This window comes from Embiotoca jacksoni, unplaced genomic scaffold (assembly GCF_022577435.1).
Source record: "Embiotoca jacksoni isolate LCO1_2020_lvr unplaced genomic scaffold, fEmbJac1.0.p SCAF_13, whole genome shotgun sequence".
NCBI lineage: Eukaryota > Metazoa > Chordata > Actinopteri > Embiotocidae > Embiotoca > Embiotoca jacksoni.
The window spans coordinates 15,717,558-15,735,186 of NW_027185263.1; the positions used below are offsets into that span (position 1 = coordinate 15,717,558).

At 41.0% G+C, this 17,629-nt stretch overlaps 1 protein-coding gene across 1 annotated transcript; it reads left to right on the forward strand.

Moving 5' to 3' along the window:
* The first annotated feature begins 1,198 nt into the window (after positions 1 to 1,198).
* kif4 (kinesin family member 4) lies at positions 1,199 to 13,961 on the forward strand. The gene is made up of 31 exons (XM_069145620.1): positions 1,199 to 1,415; positions 2,458 to 2,602; positions 2,750 to 2,864; positions 3,114 to 3,304; positions 3,458 to 3,547; positions 3,692 to 3,858; positions 4,451 to 4,545; positions 4,724 to 4,843; positions 5,159 to 5,334; positions 5,544 to 5,605; positions 5,691 to 5,823; positions 6,091 to 6,149; positions 6,878 to 6,983; positions 7,248 to 7,355; positions 7,513 to 7,689; positions 7,983 to 8,086; positions 8,194 to 8,338; positions 8,599 to 8,709; positions 8,809 to 8,892; positions 9,038 to 9,151; positions 9,316 to 9,471; positions 9,585 to 9,682; positions 10,096 to 10,225; positions 10,356 to 10,526; positions 10,657 to 10,776; positions 10,886 to 10,963; positions 11,165 to 11,266; positions 11,380 to 11,547; positions 11,853 to 11,978; positions 12,876 to 12,992; positions 13,243 to 13,961. Exons 2-31 carry the CDS (start codon positions 2,480 to 2,482, stop codon positions 13,450 to 13,452), a joined length of 3,756 nt encoding a protein of 1,251 aa, XP_069001721.1. The 5' UTR covers positions 1,199 to 1,415; positions 2,458 to 2,479; the 3' UTR covers positions 13,453 to 13,961.
* Positions 13,962 to 17,629: the final 3,668 nt, after the last annotated feature.

The following is a 17,629-nucleotide window of genomic DNA, read 5'->3' on the forward strand; positions in this document are numbered from 1 at the left end:
ATATTAATGAATTTATGTTTACATCTCAATTAGATCTCCTTCAAGATATCAAAACAATCACCAGTCTCTCTATCTATACATTATTGTCTTTCCATTATTTATTTTTCTTTTTAGTGTCAGTGTTACACATTTCAAGCTGCTAATTCGTGGATGACAAAGAATCGGTAGGATTGTTACCATGGTTAACGTGATTTAGGTCATACCTATAGCCAAATCCCACAGTAAAAACGTGACTTCATTGGTTATATGCTGGGTCAACAGTATCTGCCATAGGACGGGTGGAGGCTGCACCAGACATCTGAGTTGGTTAGAGAGGATAAGCTCTATCAGTGTAATTGCAGTACCCAGGGTAAACAAGGTTGCTAAAGGTCATGTATTGCATAGGGCCCAATTACAACAGTATGTGTGCTCATTTGTCCTGTACCTTCAATAAATCCTTTTGATGCATTGGTAGAAACAGAATTTGACTGCAGGAGGGTAATTTTGCATAATTGTGAAAATTTAGCAATTAATGGAAATGTTAATACTGATTATTAGAAACACACAAATGCAGCACATGTCCATGGTCTGACATCTGCCGCTATAGCTCTCTCTTCCCCGCAGAAACTCTGTCATCACTTTATCTGGACTCAGCTGTTTTCCCCTCTGGCTCCCAGTGTAATGACCTTTCTCTTTGAGCCAGAACAGAAGAGTCACTCTCCATTTTCCATTGTGGGCTGAAAACTCAACTCATCAAGAGGGATGTCATGTCACCCACTCAGCTTCCCTTTTGCTCAATCTTCCTCCTTTATTTTGTAAAAAAAAAAAATTAAAAAAAAAAAATCCCCTACCCATTTAAAAAAAAATAAATCTTTGTAGGTCTGGTACACAGTTACTGAGTCACATGTTGTTGCCTGGGCTCTCGTGCTCTCTTCACTCTACCTCACACAATTGGTTTGGTTGTTTTGTAATTTTGGTGTTTTTGAAACTGAAAAACCCCCCCAAAGAGTTTTTGAGCCTCAAAGCTTTAATGAATTTTACTGAAGAATCCTTCAGATACATCCAGGATTATGTTAAATTCATTAACAGGGAAGAAAAAAAAAAAATGGTATTCGACCAATATTGTGTTTTTTCCTTTTCTCCTGTAGAGGTCAGTAGCGCTGCCCGTCTTGCGTTTAATCTGCCATTAAACTCGGAGTAGAAGAAGAAAGAGGAGGCGGAGCCGAGTGTTTGAAAGTGGCGGGCAGTCACAACATCTGAGCTCCACCACACGACCGAAGGACGAGACAGACTGAAGGTGGCCGGAATAACGAGCTCTGTTCAAAGGCAGACGTTTAATTCAGTGCGTCCGATGTTAGTGCTGTCGACTACCAACCAGAGCCGCTATATGCCGTTTCGTGATATTTGAACGTTGGCACTGGAGGAAACGAGGAAAGGTAACGTTGATCACATAAAAAAAACAAACAAACAAAAAGACACTTCTAAACCCTAAAGATGGCGACTTGTTTTGTAGTCCGTCTTTTGCTGAAATGAAGGTATAACCAGCCGCTTTCTGTATCCCGGGAGACACGTAGTAGAGGACGTTAAGATTTAAACGGATAATCCGGTGTAAAATAATAAATATCCACCATGGCGATGGCGTTTTATTACACAGCTCGGTCTGAACGGAAAGTAGACTGATGTCACCTCGAGACAAACCACGGAGCTGCTCCGAGGGAGTCCGTCTTTGGACACTGTGACAACACCTGGTTGGACACGAAGACAAACTGACTCACCACGAAGAAGATCTTCCTGCTGTAACACCTCAACAAACTGTTCAGTGACAGACAACAAAGTATAAATAAATAAAAACAGCAGTCTGACGTTGTTTAATGTGAAGACAGTTTAGAGACACTAGTGGTCCTCCACGTTGAGGCTCGTTTCAGACCAGATCTTCCAGTTTAGTGTTTTAATCCAGGCGTCCCTTCAATGGATGAAGTATTTAAAGCTCCAGTTTTATTTTACAAACACAAGAGACTGTGTCTGTTTTACATTCTTCTTTTTTTTGTCTTTTGGTGCGATATTATGACACTTTATTGATGTTCAGTTGATGCACATAGGTCAGACTAATGTACATTATGCTCAAGCTTTCGATCACAGGAGAACTAAGCTCTCGAAATTCAGTATTATTCAATTCATCCATGTCATTGTTTAACATTCTTATTAACTAAATTTGCGTTTGATATTTCTAAATTATCTTCCACCATTAATGCAGTTCATAATATGTTTCATTATTTAATCTGCGGTAAAGAACAATAATGGGAATCACCGTTGGACCGAATGACATTGTGTTCACTGTCCACACTGTTTAGTTGTAGTCATCATGCCTTGAATTGAAAACGACTGTAATGACTCCTTCTGTCTATTCTAAATATGTAATATCACACCATCAATGGCCTCCTACTGCCTGTATATGTTAAACTCTTCTTTTATTTACAGTTTTTCACTGGAATTTTGCATCATGACAAATGAGGATGTGAAGGTGATCCCAGTGCGGGTTGCCCTGCGTTGTCGCCCGTTGGTACAAAAAGAAATCAACGAGGGATGTCAGTGCTGTCTCACTTTTGTGCCTGGGGAGCAGCAGGTCTGTGCTCAACAATCATTTATGGTTCAGAGTCCTGTCTTGTACAAATGGGAATTACGTCAAATTGGATTTAATGTGTTTTTCATTATGCACTTAAACTGCTCGGTATTTTTTTAAAAATAATGTACTTTTGTTGTTTGTTGTTAGGTGATTGTTGGCACAGAGAAGGCATTCACTTATGATTATGTATTTGATGCCACTGCTGAACAAGAAGAAGTCTTCGATACGTGCGTGTCCCCCTTACTGCGTGGGCTCTTCAAAGGTAGTTTTATCTTTTCGCCTGATTATTCATTGTAATGTCTTTCTGGTTTTACTCCCTTTCTGGGAGGTGACTGTAAGATCTGCAACATAAGCTGCTTCAGTAGGGACTAAATCATTAACTGCAACAAAAAGAAGAATTACCCTACAATACATCAATAAAACATAATTGATTTAGCTATGATGTTAATTTTTATTTTCCTTCTGAATCATTTTGCACCACTGCTAAAAAAAAAAACCACTGTTTTGGTAGGCTACCATGCTACAGTTATTGCATATGGACAGACGGGCTCAGGAAAGACCTTCTCCATGGGAGGAACGTACACATCAGCTCAAGAGGATGACCCGTCAGTCGGAGTTATTCCCCGAGTTATCAGGAGGATTTTTGAGGAAAGGGAGAAGAGCTCAGACTGTGATTTCTGTCTGTCAGTATCCTACCTAGAGGTTGGTGAACATATGTTGTTTACACTGTAAATAACTTATTTTGGTATATAATAGAGAAATTAGTTTTGGTCCCTGACATTTAGCAATTGTCATTTCATGGCAACAATAGCCCCTTGAAATTAAGTGAGTTAATGTTTTTTGTCTTGATTGTAGATCTATAATGAAGATATACTGGACTTGCTGTGTTCATCTAAAGATAAACCGTCTATCAGCATCCGGGAGGACCCTAAAGATGGTATAAAGGTGAGTGACTGACACGTTAAGAGTGAAAACCCACAATGAGGTTTATTTCAAATAGACGAACAAAGCTCAATAAACTACATCCATGTCTAATTCTCTAACTTGGTGTCTGCTTGTGTTTTTATTGAAAATATCACTTCTTTCCAGATTGTCGGGTTAACTGAGAGGCGGGTGTCGTCGGCCACTGAGATGGTTGGATGTCTGGAGCTCGGAAACTCCGCTCGCACTGTTGGCTCCACAGCGATGAACGCTGCTTCTTCACGGTCCCATGCTATCTTCACCATCACACTGGAGCAGCGCAGAGGGAAAGACAAGTTAGTTTGCTGGTTATCTCCGTTATAACAAATGTGTGACACTCAATGACCTGCACATGGATGGAATACATGTTGACTGCTGCCTATACGATGATTGTAAAAAAAAACCCCATTGCATCATCGTGTGTGGGTGTATATATATATATATATATGTGTGTGTGTGTGTGTGTGTGTGTATGTATCTGTTCAGGGTGTTGGCTGCTGTCTTGTTTTAAACATTATAACTTCATGCTGTGGAAACCGTTTTTGCCTTGGGATGTTGTTATATTATCACATTTGAATTTCCTGAACCTGTTTACAATAAGTTGTTTGTCCTCATGCTCAGCGCTTGCCCAGAGGAGATGTTGGAGGTTTTCTGAGAAACTGCAAACTGATGGAATAAGTACTAAATAGTGCAGAAAAAGAAGCAGTTTCTCATCTGTCCAGGGTAATATTAGATCATGAGAATGAAATGGAAATGCTGCTTTTGTAATGATACCATATGACATTGCTCCTGAAATTGGGCTGCTGTGTATCTGCTGGTCCACATTAGTGTTAAAGCAACAAAAAGTCCCGCTGGCAAGTTATTTATTTGTGCAATCTTCTGTTGCAGAGTGGACTCGGTTGTTTCAAAGCTGCACCTTGTCGATCTGGCGGGTTCAGAGAGACAAAAGAAAACCAAAGCGGAAGGAGATCGTTTGAAGGAAGGTAACCAAAATCAGTTTTTCCTGCGGTCTCCACAGTCAATGTTAGCCGTTAATGTGTGATTCTACATGTGTGATTACAAGTGCTGGTATATACGTTGTGTATACTCTGTTTCTTAATACGGAAATTGCCTCTTTGATAACAGCACTTTTATTGTGATGCTGTTCATTTTTATCTGCAGGCATCAGCATCAATCGCGGCCTTTTGTCTTTGGGTAATGTGATCAGTGCTTTGGGGGATGAAAGCAAGAAAAACACCTTTGTCCCTTATAGAGACTCAAAGCTCACCCGCCTGCTACAAGGTAAGCTTTGATTTAGATGTTCAAGTTACTTCGGGGCCATTAGGTCAGTCTTAGGTACCATTCTCTCTTTCAAGACCGTCAGACTAAAATCAAATGGAAAACTTCTGTTCTTTTATTACATCGTGGAAACATTTTGATACTGCATGGATCACATTGTTCACTGTTGGTTGTATATTGTTCGTGTGTAGCCTTAGTTTTTAGTTTTTAAAAGCAGCATTGCTGCTTCCTATTCTTCAAAGCAGTAGCGTTGCAGCAGAGTAAATGACTGCAGAATAATTGTACCTTTGTTGTTGTGTTTTGTGTGTCTGTCCTCAGATTCTTTGGGAGGCAATAGCCACACTTTGATGATTGCTTGCACCAGCCCTGCCGACTCCAACATGGAGGAAACCATCAACACTCTGCGATACGCTGACAGAGCTCGCAAGATTAAAAACAAACCTATTGTGAATGTTGATCCCAGAGTTGCCGAAACGAAACGTCTGAAGCAACAGGTGCAATAGTATGGCTTTATTCTCAGATCTTAAACTGCCACTGTTGGTGTTGTGCTGCAGGTTTGCAGTCCAGTTATTCATTTAGTTGGATTTTCTTTTTGTGTTACACCCATTTTGGCGAGAGATCTGATTACAATTTATCAAATATATTTCCCTCCGTCTAAAGTGTCGTACATGGTCCAACTGTTTTGATTTATACACTTGTATAGGTTCAAGAGCTGCAGGTGATGCTGCTTCATGCACGTGGAGGAGTAGCTCCGGTCCTCTCTGGGTAAGACATGACATTTCAGAGTAAACCAGGGTAAATGTTTCCCATTACAAAAGGCCGTAACGGTCCCTCGGTGTCCTGGTTACAGGCCAGAGTCAGCGGACAATGTGACTAAGCTGCTGGAAAGGAACCGCGCTCTGCAGGACGAGAACAATAAGCTGAGCAGAGAGCTGAGTGAAGCAGCTGGACAGACGGCCTTCATGTTCGAGAAGATCATTATGGTGAGCCGGACCGAAGCAGCCTTTACTCAACCGCTCTGCAAAGTCACTGACGAAAGCTGATTGGAAAACTAACTAGCTATGCCGGGGAAAATCAGCTCTTTTGTGCGCGAGTTGGAAAAACACAAAACAATTGATATTAATGTTAAAAAATAATAATAATAATAATAATAATAATTTAAAAAAAAGATTTGTTTTGTTTTAATGTATCTGTTCTGTTACACTGTCATCCATCATGTTAATCACGCTGTGTTTGCTTTTGTTTTATAGACAGAACAAGCAAATGAGAAACTACAAAGCAAACTGGAACAACTGCAGCACCATGCAGCGTAAGTAAAGCTTTACGACGGGTCTCACGAAGCTTCAGGGGGATTCTGAAAACGCCCGTTCGCTATTTCAGTTAAAGGTTGTGTTCACTTTTCAATGGCTTCAGTCAGTTTTGTTCAGGATTTCAGCGGTTTCTTGTTGAACCTGACCACAATTCATGTTTTGAGTCACACGCTTTGTTTGTTTTTGTTTTGTTCCTGCGCACCAGAGAAAGCCGCAGCCATAGTACGCATTATGTTTTTGGGAGATACCGCAAGAACACTTTGAAGGAATTTACTCAAACTGGCCACAAACGTCCACTTGGTCTCAAGGATGAACTGATTTGAATATGGGGGTCAAAGGTCGCTGTGACCTACATTTGCAGCCAAAACTCCAAAATTCATGCACTAAGTTTTGTCTAATAAGAAAACGTTAACGTCACTGACGTCATCATTTTCTCGAAACATTTATCCGTCCAGAACAGAAGGAGACATTTCCCTTTTGGTCAGAAAGTGAATTGGTGACACTTGTAAAGATCCTGTGTTTGAAAATGTGTGAACCATCTACGATTCTTGGCAGCAACATCCATATTTGAATCACTGTCTGCTGTCAATCAGCGTTATTGACCGAGCATGTGAACACGTATAAGGATTCCTTCAAAATCTTCATTACATCTGCTATTGACAGATATTGATGTAAATTGCAACTTGATGTACAACTGCAAAGCAATAATTCCATTTCTTTTTTTCAGATGTACAGTTGATCTTGAGACAGTGTTGGAGACGCTGGAGGACCAGAAGATGAAGGAGAACGTGGAGGTGATGAAGAACCTGCAAGAAATCATCTTGGAGCTCAAGGTACACGAGTCGGCTTCCACTGTAATCCAACAGAAGGAAAGCAGGATGTAAAATGATGAATTTTGATTTGGATATTATATTTGACTTTCTATAGGCAAAATGGCCTGAATTAAAAATATAAAATAGATTATCCAACTGTGACACCAAATGCAATTTGCTGAAAATATTTTATCAGCTTACGTTGCGACTGCTCAAATTCAACGCCGTTAATCCGACTGTTAAAAACATTGAATTTCACGGTTTCCTGTTTGTTTGCTTTCTAAGGATGAGAGCGCAGGCATCGCCGCCTCCATTGATGCCATGGCTGCAGGAGAGGATGCACCTGACCTGTCTGGGAACGGCAGCAAGAACTCGGCAGATGAGTCTTCATCGGTGCGTTGTCGTGTTTGCTCTTTTAATGAACAGGCACACTTTGTAGAGCTTTTTTTGAATTTGACGAGGCAATTGAGTATTTTTCTCTCTTCATCTCGTAGTTTGTTTCCAAACCAAATGTAAATGATGTGTCCCACCTTTAACACTTGTCTAACAGGACGTCAATGCACTAAAGGACTCCCCGGAGGTGTTCACAACCCATCATGCACTGCGGCAAGCCCAGCTCTCCAAGGAACTGATCGAGCTCAACAAAGTTTTGAGTTTGAAGGAAGCGTTTGTGCGGAAAATGTGTCAGAATGACAGCCAGCTGGAGCCGATGCAGTCGGAGCACCAGGTGACAGGACTTTGTCTCTTTGACCCACACAAACACTTTGAAGTCAATTATATTCCAGCTATTAGAAGAACTTGAGGAAACTTTGTATTAAATGAGTGACACCAAATTATTATAGTCATGAAACTTTGTATCGTTACTTGGGAAATCTCTTATTACTTCTAAAATCATGTATTATTTGTGAAGCTGTACCACTCACTGGACTCTTTGTGTAATGGCAAGAATTGTTAGCCATATTTTCTTAACGCCGTGAAACAATAGACCGATTTTAATCTTCTTGACATGTTGTCCTCCAGAAAAATTTTCATAGTCTCCAGTCGTCAGTGGATTCACTGCAGAAGGAGAAAGAGGAACTCGTTTTGGCACTTCAGTCGGCAAAAAAAGACTCCAACTTTGCTAAGTATGAACACTTTTCTCTTTTTTTTTGGCTGCGGTTTGGTTGTGCTTGCGGTAATTCATACCAAGATATGTGAAATATTTACACGTGATCATTGGCCGTTCGTCTAGGCTCAGCGAGCAGCGGAGGAAGAGGCTGCAGGAGCTCGAGGGTCAGCTGGTAGACATGAAGAAGAAGCTTCTGGAGCAGTCCAAACTGCTGAAACTCAAAGAGTCATCTGTACAGAAAGTTAGCAAGCTCATGCAGGAGATACAAGTAAGGATTTCTTTTCCCAATTTTGAGCTTCTTGAATAGTGACACGGGCATTAATTATGTAGTATTGTTTTTTTACAATATGAAAAATGGATTTTGTGCTATGCCATCTCATGAGCTGTACGTCATGGGGCAATTAGACAGAACATTATTATTATTGTAACAGAACATCACAACTCGGAAATCAATGCCGCATTACTAATATTTAACACTATATGTGGAAGCCGCAGACGGCATATCCAAGTAACACTGTGTTCTGATAGGCTATGAAGAACCAGCGTACGCAGCTGATGAGGCAGATGAGAGATGACTCCGAGAAATTCAGACAGTGGAAGAACAAGAAGGACAGGGAGGTGCTGCAGCTGAAGGAGAAGGTAAGTGGAGATTATAAAGTTCTTAAGACACTGCAGGGATCGAACCAGTCACACACGGCTGCTTCTTGAAGGTTACACTTTATTTTTCCTGTTTTATAGGATCGTAAACGCCAGTATGAGCTGCTTAAACTGGAGAGAGACTTCCAGAAACAGGCCAACGTCCTACGTCGTAAAACTGAAGAGGTGAGGTGGTGTTATTGTTGTGGTGTGTTTTTTTTTTTTTTCTTTCTTTCTTTTTTTTTTTTCTTTCTTTCTTTCTTAGAACATTCATGAAACCTACCAGGGTGTCTTTTAACAGGATAGACGTGTCTGTTTTTCTTTGCTACAGGCTGCGGCTGCAAACAGGAGGCTGAAAGACGCCCTGCAGAAGAGAAGCGAGGTGGCAGAGAAGCGTAAAGATTCCCAGAACAAAGGCATCGAGGGAGCTGCTACAAGAGTCAAGGTAGTAAAACCTGCTTCCAGGGCTTCTCGGTCGTTACAGTGGCTCGTATTTCATCTCTTTTATCCAGCTCGAGAGTGTTTCAGACAATTAACACTTTCAGAACATGACCGCTGGCAAAGTCATTATAGCCGTTGGCCGTTGTAATCTTGCGTTTCTGTCATCAGACGTGGCTTCTCAACGAAGTGGAGGTGCTGGTGAGCACAGAGGAGGCACGGCGCCACCTCAATGATCTGCTGGAGGACAGGAAGGCCTTGGCCCAGGAGATCAACCACCTCAAACAGCAGATAGAAGCTGGAGAGAGACCTCGTGCCAAAATCAGGGTGAGCCGAGAAAGCTGCGCTGCAAAGCACACACACTCATGAGGAGATGCACAAAACGTGAGACATCCGCTGCGCTAGCAGATTAAACGTGTTAAATCCCTCGCTTCATTTAGCGCCGGACGCTGATCATCTCTGAGCTGGAGACCCAGGGAGCGCTGGAGACACCTCTGACCAAACAGGTGGAGAACCTGGAGACGGAAATGGGCCTCAGGTCAGTCAAACAAACCAGCTTTGTATTTTTGTATTTGAGCGTCATTAATTGTACTCGTATCGACCTGAAGGTGGGATTTCCTTTCCGTCTCTTTCCAAGTGACAGTTTGTAATGAAGAGTGTGTGATGGCTAAAGGTTGTCGAAAGGGTTAACTGACTTTATGACTTTGTTTTGCCTGTGCTATTGTTCCGCCTCATTTAAGCTATTCTATTCAGCAAAAGTTAGTTTCATTTAAAGACTTTAACATCTGCTCTGCCAGATGTGTCACTACCGACTAGAGACACTTAACAGTGCACTTAGAGACTTCTTTATTTGACAAAAATAAGTACTACAGAAAGGTCTGAGCTTGTTTTGTACCTTTTTGCCGCACTGTAAAAGTTTGAAGATCTGCAGAGAGATTTGTATCTTTACAGGAATGCCCAGATAGCTGACCTCCAGCAGAAGCTTCTGGTCGCAGACGGCGAGGGACGTTTGAAACAACGCATAGACGGCATCACGAGCATTGTCGATGCCAAGTGTGCCATCCGGGTCCTGATGTCTGAGGTGAGCAGATACTCGTACGCTATTATACAATCCATGGCTACCATGAACTGATTGAGGTTACGATGTTTGGTAGCGTTTGTTTGCATTTTCAATACCCGTCAAAAACCAATCAAATATTCTCTTTCTCTAGCTGTTGTCTGCTAAAACAGCCGGCGCCAAGCTGGAGAGTGAAATGAAACAGGAGAGAGGAACTGCACAGGATTATAGGAAGATGCTGGCTGACGAGAGGACCGTGATGTCAACCATGGACATGGAGCACCAAGAGCAGCTGGTGGAGCTCGAGCAGAGGCATCAAGAGAAGGTGCTACACCTGTATACTATATATATATATATCTATATATAGATATATAGATATATATCTATATATAGTATAATATAGTGTAATCAGTATTGTTCCCTACATTTACCTTTGTTTTCTATTCTTTCTGCAGGTCTTTTACCTCCTTAACCAGCTGCAGAACAAACCCATATGTGGAGGGTCAAATGAAACGCAGCAGGAAGATGAGGAGAGTTCAAAGGAGAAGGAGCTTCTCCAACGCCTCAAAGTTCAGGTTTGTCTTCTCTGGTTCCAGAGCTGTGAGTTTGATGTTGATCAACCTGCGAGTCCACTTTTTTTTTTAGGAGAAATCACTCAGAAATGTGTTTGTGACATCGTTACAGGAGGAAGAGCTTGAAAAGCTCAGAGAACTGAGTGAGCAGAACCAGAAACTGGTGGAGCAGAATGATCAGTACAGACAGGTAACTGTGAAGATGGTTTTCCAATCTGCTTTTATTATCTTTGACTGTCAAGTTGACCACTATGATGAATAGCACGCATCTGATGATGAGCGCAGTTTAAAGTAACGATGACGAGCTGTTTTAAATAAAGTGCTGCGTTTCTCTTTACTGAAGCGTTGTGATTGGCCCAAACCCAAACATGTCGGCTATTTCCTTCTTTAGAAATTCTCACTGCTCCACCGGCCGAGTGGGAGGAAACTCCTTCTGCCGACCATTAAGCAGGAAAAGAGCCCAGAAGACTCATTTGAGTATGTTCCTCCAAAAGTAAGTTTGCTTCCGTTTTTAATGTCAGAGTTGCAGTGTTGTTGTTTTTTTGTGTTTTTTTTAAAGTCTGATTTTGTTCATTGTCCCTTTCTTGCGTTTTGTTTAATCAAAAGCCAAAATCGAAGCGCTCCACCACAGCTAAAGCTCCGCTGAACATGACCATCAGCATGGAGGAGCTGATGTCACCCAGTGAGGATGAGGACGAGGAGGAAGGCGACGAGTGGCGACCCGAGAAACCCGAGAAGGGACGCAGAAACTCAAAGAAACCCAAAACAACCGGGGTAAGACTGGGATGAAGATCTGGGTCAACTTCAGTCTGATCATTTGTGTGCAGACCCTGACGGTCCTCGGGGATCTCAGACAGATCTCAAAGAGGGAGAAAGAATCAGATCCAGGATATTTAATCAGCCTGCTGATAGCTAAAGACGCTCAGATCTCATTTCACTAAAAATGTCACATTGTTCAGAAAATGCACTAGAAAATAGTGTCAAACTAAATCTCAGCTGGTTCCATGTATCTCTAAAGGTGCTGAGCTGTAAATGAGAGTTTGGTTCCTTATGATGCGAAGCCGTTTGTCTTTCTGTAGTGTGCGTGTAAAGGACGCTGCAGCAACAAGCAGTGCCGGTGCCGCAAAGGAAAGACGACATGCGGAGAGAACTGCCAGTGTGATCACGAGAAGTGTCGAAACATGGACAGAGAGGAGCCTGCTGAGGTCAGTTAACAACAACTTGTTGGTATGTCGTGTCAGAAAAAGAAAGCTTTCGTCGTAAACAGCTGATCATCAGAAATCTCCCGCCGACCGGAACACATGAAAATGGCTCGTTGATGTGGACACATTTAACACTCTTTCTCACACCAGTGTTTCTTAGCTTTTTGAGAGGGGATATTTTGAAAGTATTTAATTGGAAAATCTAAATTAATTACCATTTCATGCAAACAAAATTTCCATATCACTTCTCTGTGTTTATAAACCAGACTTTTCATCAGTGGGATTGTCTGGGTTTGTGTTTGGAACGCTCCACTGAACTTGAAATGTTAAGATACTAATGACCTCATGCAGCGTGAGCTCATCACAATCAAATGTTCCTTTTGATAAACAAGCACATTACCACATTTAATACCCCAACCAGTAAGATGTAATGACATCATGTAATGTGGATTCATGGCGGGTTTTTCTTGACCATCATGAGGTTAAGATGCAGCACTCGGGCTGAAATACTGTAAAATCTTTATTGAGGGCATCGATACTGATTTAAGTTCATTTCTCATATTTAATGGTTGTAGTTGTTCCCATGTGGTTTTCTGTAGCAAGTTTTGACCTCAAGCTTTTTGAGTTTTTATTAATTATCTTCCCCAGCTCGACACAGATATGGTAGAAATAACAATAATAATAATAATAATAATGGTCAAAAATAATGCAAAGTTGCATAATTTTAATTTAAAAATAACTGATTTTCTTGAGGGAGGATCCTAAAACCACCAAATATGTCCCTCAGACATGTCTCTGTCCAGTCAGATTCTCACTGACGGGAACATTTTGATGTGCTTTGTTAAACGCTTGAATTCCTTTCATGAAAACACGGAACAACAAACATCGTTCTCGTTTCAGGATGCGAGTCGCACAGAAAACGCACCTCGAGTCTCCGTGTCTCTTCAGGAAGCCGCGACCGCCAGCCCCGACAACATCACCTTCTTCAAGCCGCCGTCCTGCACGCCCACTAAGAAGGTAAGCTGGCTCCTTGATAAGACTGAGCAGCACAAGAGAAGACTGGAATACATAGAGGACATGACTTGGTACTTTATTGCTCCTGTTCTTTAAGAAAAACACTACAAATCTACATTTCTAACAAGCGGCTGACGGTGATCGTAAAAACTGCGTAAATGTAGTTTTTCATGCCGTATTTTGTGTGACATGTAACATTTTAAAGGATGTAATCCAGAGATGACAATACTGTTATTCGCTTGTAACCATCTAGGTGCTAAAAGAAATCGGAGACATGGGACACCCCACCGCCGAGCTGAATTTGTTCAGGGAGCCCATCTTGGAAGAGGAGGAAGAGGAGAGCGACGGCGACGATGATGAGGACAGAACAACGGTCAGCTTCCTCAAGAGGAAGAAACGAATCCTGACCAGTTTTCAGAACAGTTTTTTCTCCGGCTGCACTCCGGTCAGAGAGGAATCCTAATCGGGCAAAGCGTTGGGCGGCTTCGTCCGTCGCGTGTCGATATGTGTCGGTGTTCTGTCCGTCTCTTTTTATATGTGACTCAACGGTCGTGTACTGTAACTTGAAAGTAGCTGTGGATTTTAAAACGTTCAAAAATCGTTCAGTGAAATTTTACAATGAGATGATCCCGAAGCCTCCACAGATGTTTTAATGTGTCATGATATTCCACAAATAATAAGACTAGATTTACGAACATGTTCAATCAGTTGTCACACGTGCTCATAACATGTTGAGGGAGCAACCTTTAGCTGTTTCACTGTGCTTTTAGTATCAGAGCTGAATAAAGTATTAGAGTCAAATCTTGATTTTTAAAGAACATCAGATTGTTTTTTTTTTCTTTTTTGTAAATCTTAGCTTCAAAATTTGAAGGTGAAAGTAATTTATTTCAGTCTGTCTGCTTATTTTTCTTCTGATTCTCTTTGATCGCTGTTTCTTTGCAGGAAGTTAATATGTAGTGGAAATAGTGAATTAAAAAGTAAACCTTAAATATAAAAGCTGTATTAATCTTTTGCTAATGTACATTTGTGTTTTTAATAAGCACGCATTTCTATTTCTGAAAATATTACAAGTTAACACATTTCTTCTGAATCAAATTCTTCCAGCAGGAAAAGTAGAAGCCATTTAGAAAAATAGCAAAGTCACATATTTTCTTTTTTTAATTCTGTTTTTATTGAAAATTTCTTTTCTCTATTTCTCTTTTTTTTTTCCCTGTCCATTGAGGAGTCTACACATCCGTCCAGCGGGTATTGATGTCAATAATGTGCTTTCATTTAGACCTTGCTCTGCATCTCGTCTTCCTGCCACATACTTGAAGAGGTTTGGTGTTTTTATGGGTCATCCAAAGGCTGAACCTTCACTGCTTCAGTCTTTCTGCTTTAGATTTCTTTCAGGCAGAATCTCAAGTCCAAGACGAGAACTACTTGATACTCCAAAAATCACCACTTTATAAACACTTCACATTTTTTGGGGGAATCAGATGAATAAAATGTTATTTTGACCACAACAGTCTCAAGACTTTAGTCAGAATGGTGAAAATCAGATCGGCACACAAACGTCTTTTTTGATTAGAGGGGTCGAAGGAGAATTACTGGTCGGAGGTGACGGAGACAAAGTCTTCTCCGGCAGTACGGTCCAACTCTGCTTAAAGAGTTCTGCTGCTGAGATGTGCAGGAGTCAGTATCATGTTGCTGCCCTGAGATCTCTGGTATAACCATGACATCTTAAAGGGTTATTCTGGATTAGTACCGACAAATGTTTCACAATAAAGCCCTTGTTAGGAAATGAAGGCTTCCTGTCCACTGAAACAGGGCTTTTTTAATTTGAAACAGATACAGGAAGTGTCGCATTTATACTAACATATAATGCAGTAACTTTAACAGGGAAAACCGTAGCGGATCAAAACGAGGCTTCATGTTGAAGTCATTAATCAATCAGTCAATATGACAAAGCTTTCTATGCCATTGGTTTTTATTGGCTCTTGACATACACTTTAGGGGTTATTGGATTTTCAAACACTTCCGAAATGTGAATGAATTTTAACCAGATGAAGAGAACAGTGAACATTTGATTACTTCACTTTGCGGAGCTTCTTTCCAAAGCGCTCCAGGAGCACCACGTGTCCTAATCACGTGGCTTTTTGTGCCACACCTTATGGCATCGCACTTTTCACGCCAACGTGAAGCAAAAGGTGAGACTGACACGGCGTCCTCTAGTGGACTGATGGGGGTATTACAGATGTTAGTGTGACACAGGATTGGTCCAGAGAACCATCGGCTCCAGATTCTTCTGCATCGTAGTGCTGAACTTATCATAAAGTCCCAGCACAACATACTGTATATCATCCAGTAAGGAGGCTGAATCTCTTGGTGTGAGAGAAGCAGCTGCTATAAAGACACCGATATGATGTCTTCTGCAGGCGGTGAAGGTGTCCATTGTAAATAAGCTCCACATGAGTCCACTGCTGGAGGCTGGCAGCAGCTGCCTTATGTTTGTATAAGCTCAAACATTAAAGCTCCAGCGTCCTCCATCGAAAACTGAATGCAATTATTGGTCAACAAGTTTTCTCTGAAGCACTCAGTGTGGCACTTAATGATTTTACCGCCTCATTGCACAAGTGGATCATAATGTACCTGCAGGGGGCTGTTTCTGATGAATGCCGACAATTCAACAATTAAAGGCCTGACATGGTGTTTTTCACATTTCTCATTACCCAGCATGTGTCCTCATTTGGAACAAACGCTCTCCACCTGGTGGCATTTCCAAATCGCTGCCAGTTCTTCTCCCCAAACATTTTTTGCCTGATCAGCAAAGGAAGTTGCTCTGCCCACATTTGTTTTGCTGCTTCCTCAGTCTGCACAGACTTCAAGACAAAGCAGTATTGTTTGACTGGAAAGTCTGTTTAATGATTTCTTTTTTGGACAAAAAGCATTCAGGCTCGAGCAAAAAAACACATTTGGCCAGGAAGGTGGGTGGAGGCAGAAGAATATAAATTACAGATTTAAGAGACAAGAACAAATCCACAGATTGAGGATGAGTACGTCTGCATGAGACCGAAGAGTAAAACAGGCACACTGAGTTTAAAAGCAGAGAGAATTCATCAGACCTGAGAGAAACAGGTTATGAAGGCTCCCTCCATGAATACAGAAAATATTCATTTTGTCTGGATAACAGCATCTGATTTCTGACAGAAGGATAAAAAGGAAATGAGAGGTCGCCTGCATTTGATGAAAATCCTGCATTCAGACAGCAGAGTGGAGGAGACGAAGGGTTTGATCAGGACTGTAGAGATATTTTGAGACATGAAGAGAGTAGCAGCATCCTTCATGATGTACAGAGGACACGTGATTTAGGGATGTAAAATGGATTACGTATCAAAGTAGAAAGAACATACGGGCAGAAATATGTGTCGTTAAAAACCTTTTTTAATGTACTCATTCAGGTTGAGTTCAAATTCATATATATATATATGATTTAAATTTAGTTTCTAGTGAGACATATTTCTGCCCATAGTCCATCATATTACACAGATATATTCTTTAGATTCAGTGTTTGTATTTAATATGAAGACTTTCACCAGTCAGAGGCCTTTTATTGTTTCTGTAATGCACGTTGGCCACCAGTAGAGGGCGCCTAATCTAAGACAACCTCCTTTATTGTAAAGCTTGATGTAAATCGGTGTTACCTCTCAGTGACAAAAGCTGCTGGAAAGGAGCTTGCAGATGATCTCTAACACTATCCTCTCCAGTTGAAATGTGCCAAATCTCACTTTCTTCACCCGAGAACCCAAACGCCTCATCAAGACTCATATTCTTCAATATTCTCTGATTGCTTTTTTGTGCGTCAGGCTGCAGAAATCAAAGCTGAAACTGAAAGAGATGAAAGCTTGAGCACCACAGATTCTCATTTGCATGTAAGGAAGGGTAATGTGTTCTAAGATTTTAATTTAAATAATGTTCCAGTACATAAATTAATTTGATGATCTCCGAGACTGTTGCAAACGATCCCATTTTTGAGACAGAAATTTCATTCAACTGAAGTTATATTAGCATGAAGGAGAAAATGGTTTGAAGATTGGGCAGAGGGGGAGTGTTAACATTTGCTTTGGAATATTTACATGTACAGAAATCTGAAAATATTAAGATAGCGGCAAAAGCAAAGTATAGCAGATTATATTATGACAGAAAAAAAAATCATAAAGATTACATTTATGGTGTCTTCAATGACCGTGACAGCTGACTAGAATCACGGGCGCTTGAGGGTCTGTGTTACCATGTACATTTTAAATTGTGCAAATATGCAGCGCTGGTTATTAGCAGGAAGTAATGCAAATGTTTGTTGTTGGTTTATTAAATATGCCTGAGAATGTGCTGTGCACTGAACACAAATGCAGCAAAGGGCAAATTCAAATCTGTTAGATAGTTAAGAATATTTGATAAATCATTGGTGTCATAACATGTAAATTGTTGTGTTGGTGTTGATGTTTGTGTTGAAAGACATGAGAGGTTTTTCTTCCTATTAAAGGGGAGTTTTTACCTCCGAGCTGTCACTCACGTCAGAAGTGTTGTATTGTTGGGTTCCTTTATGACGGTGTCAGGTTCGGTTGTAAGGATTTTATTAGGTGAAGAGACAGGTAGATACA

What these genes read in the sequence shown, in the direction of transcription:
- kif4 (XM_069145620.1), top strand. Translation starts at nt 2,480, where the DNA reads ATGACAAATGAGGATGTGAAGGTGATCCCAGTGCGGGTTGCCCTGCGT. An exon ending in CAGCGCAGAGGGAAAGACAA is followed by an intron (nt 3,859 to 4,450) that starts GTTAGTTTGCTG and finishes CTTCTGTTGCAG; the next exon opens with AGTGGACTCGGTTGTTTCAA. An exon ending in TGTTCGAGAAGATCATTATG is followed by an intron (nt 5,824 to 6,090) that starts GTGAGCCGGACC and finishes TTTGTTTTATAG; the next exon opens with ACAGAACAAGCAAATGAGAA.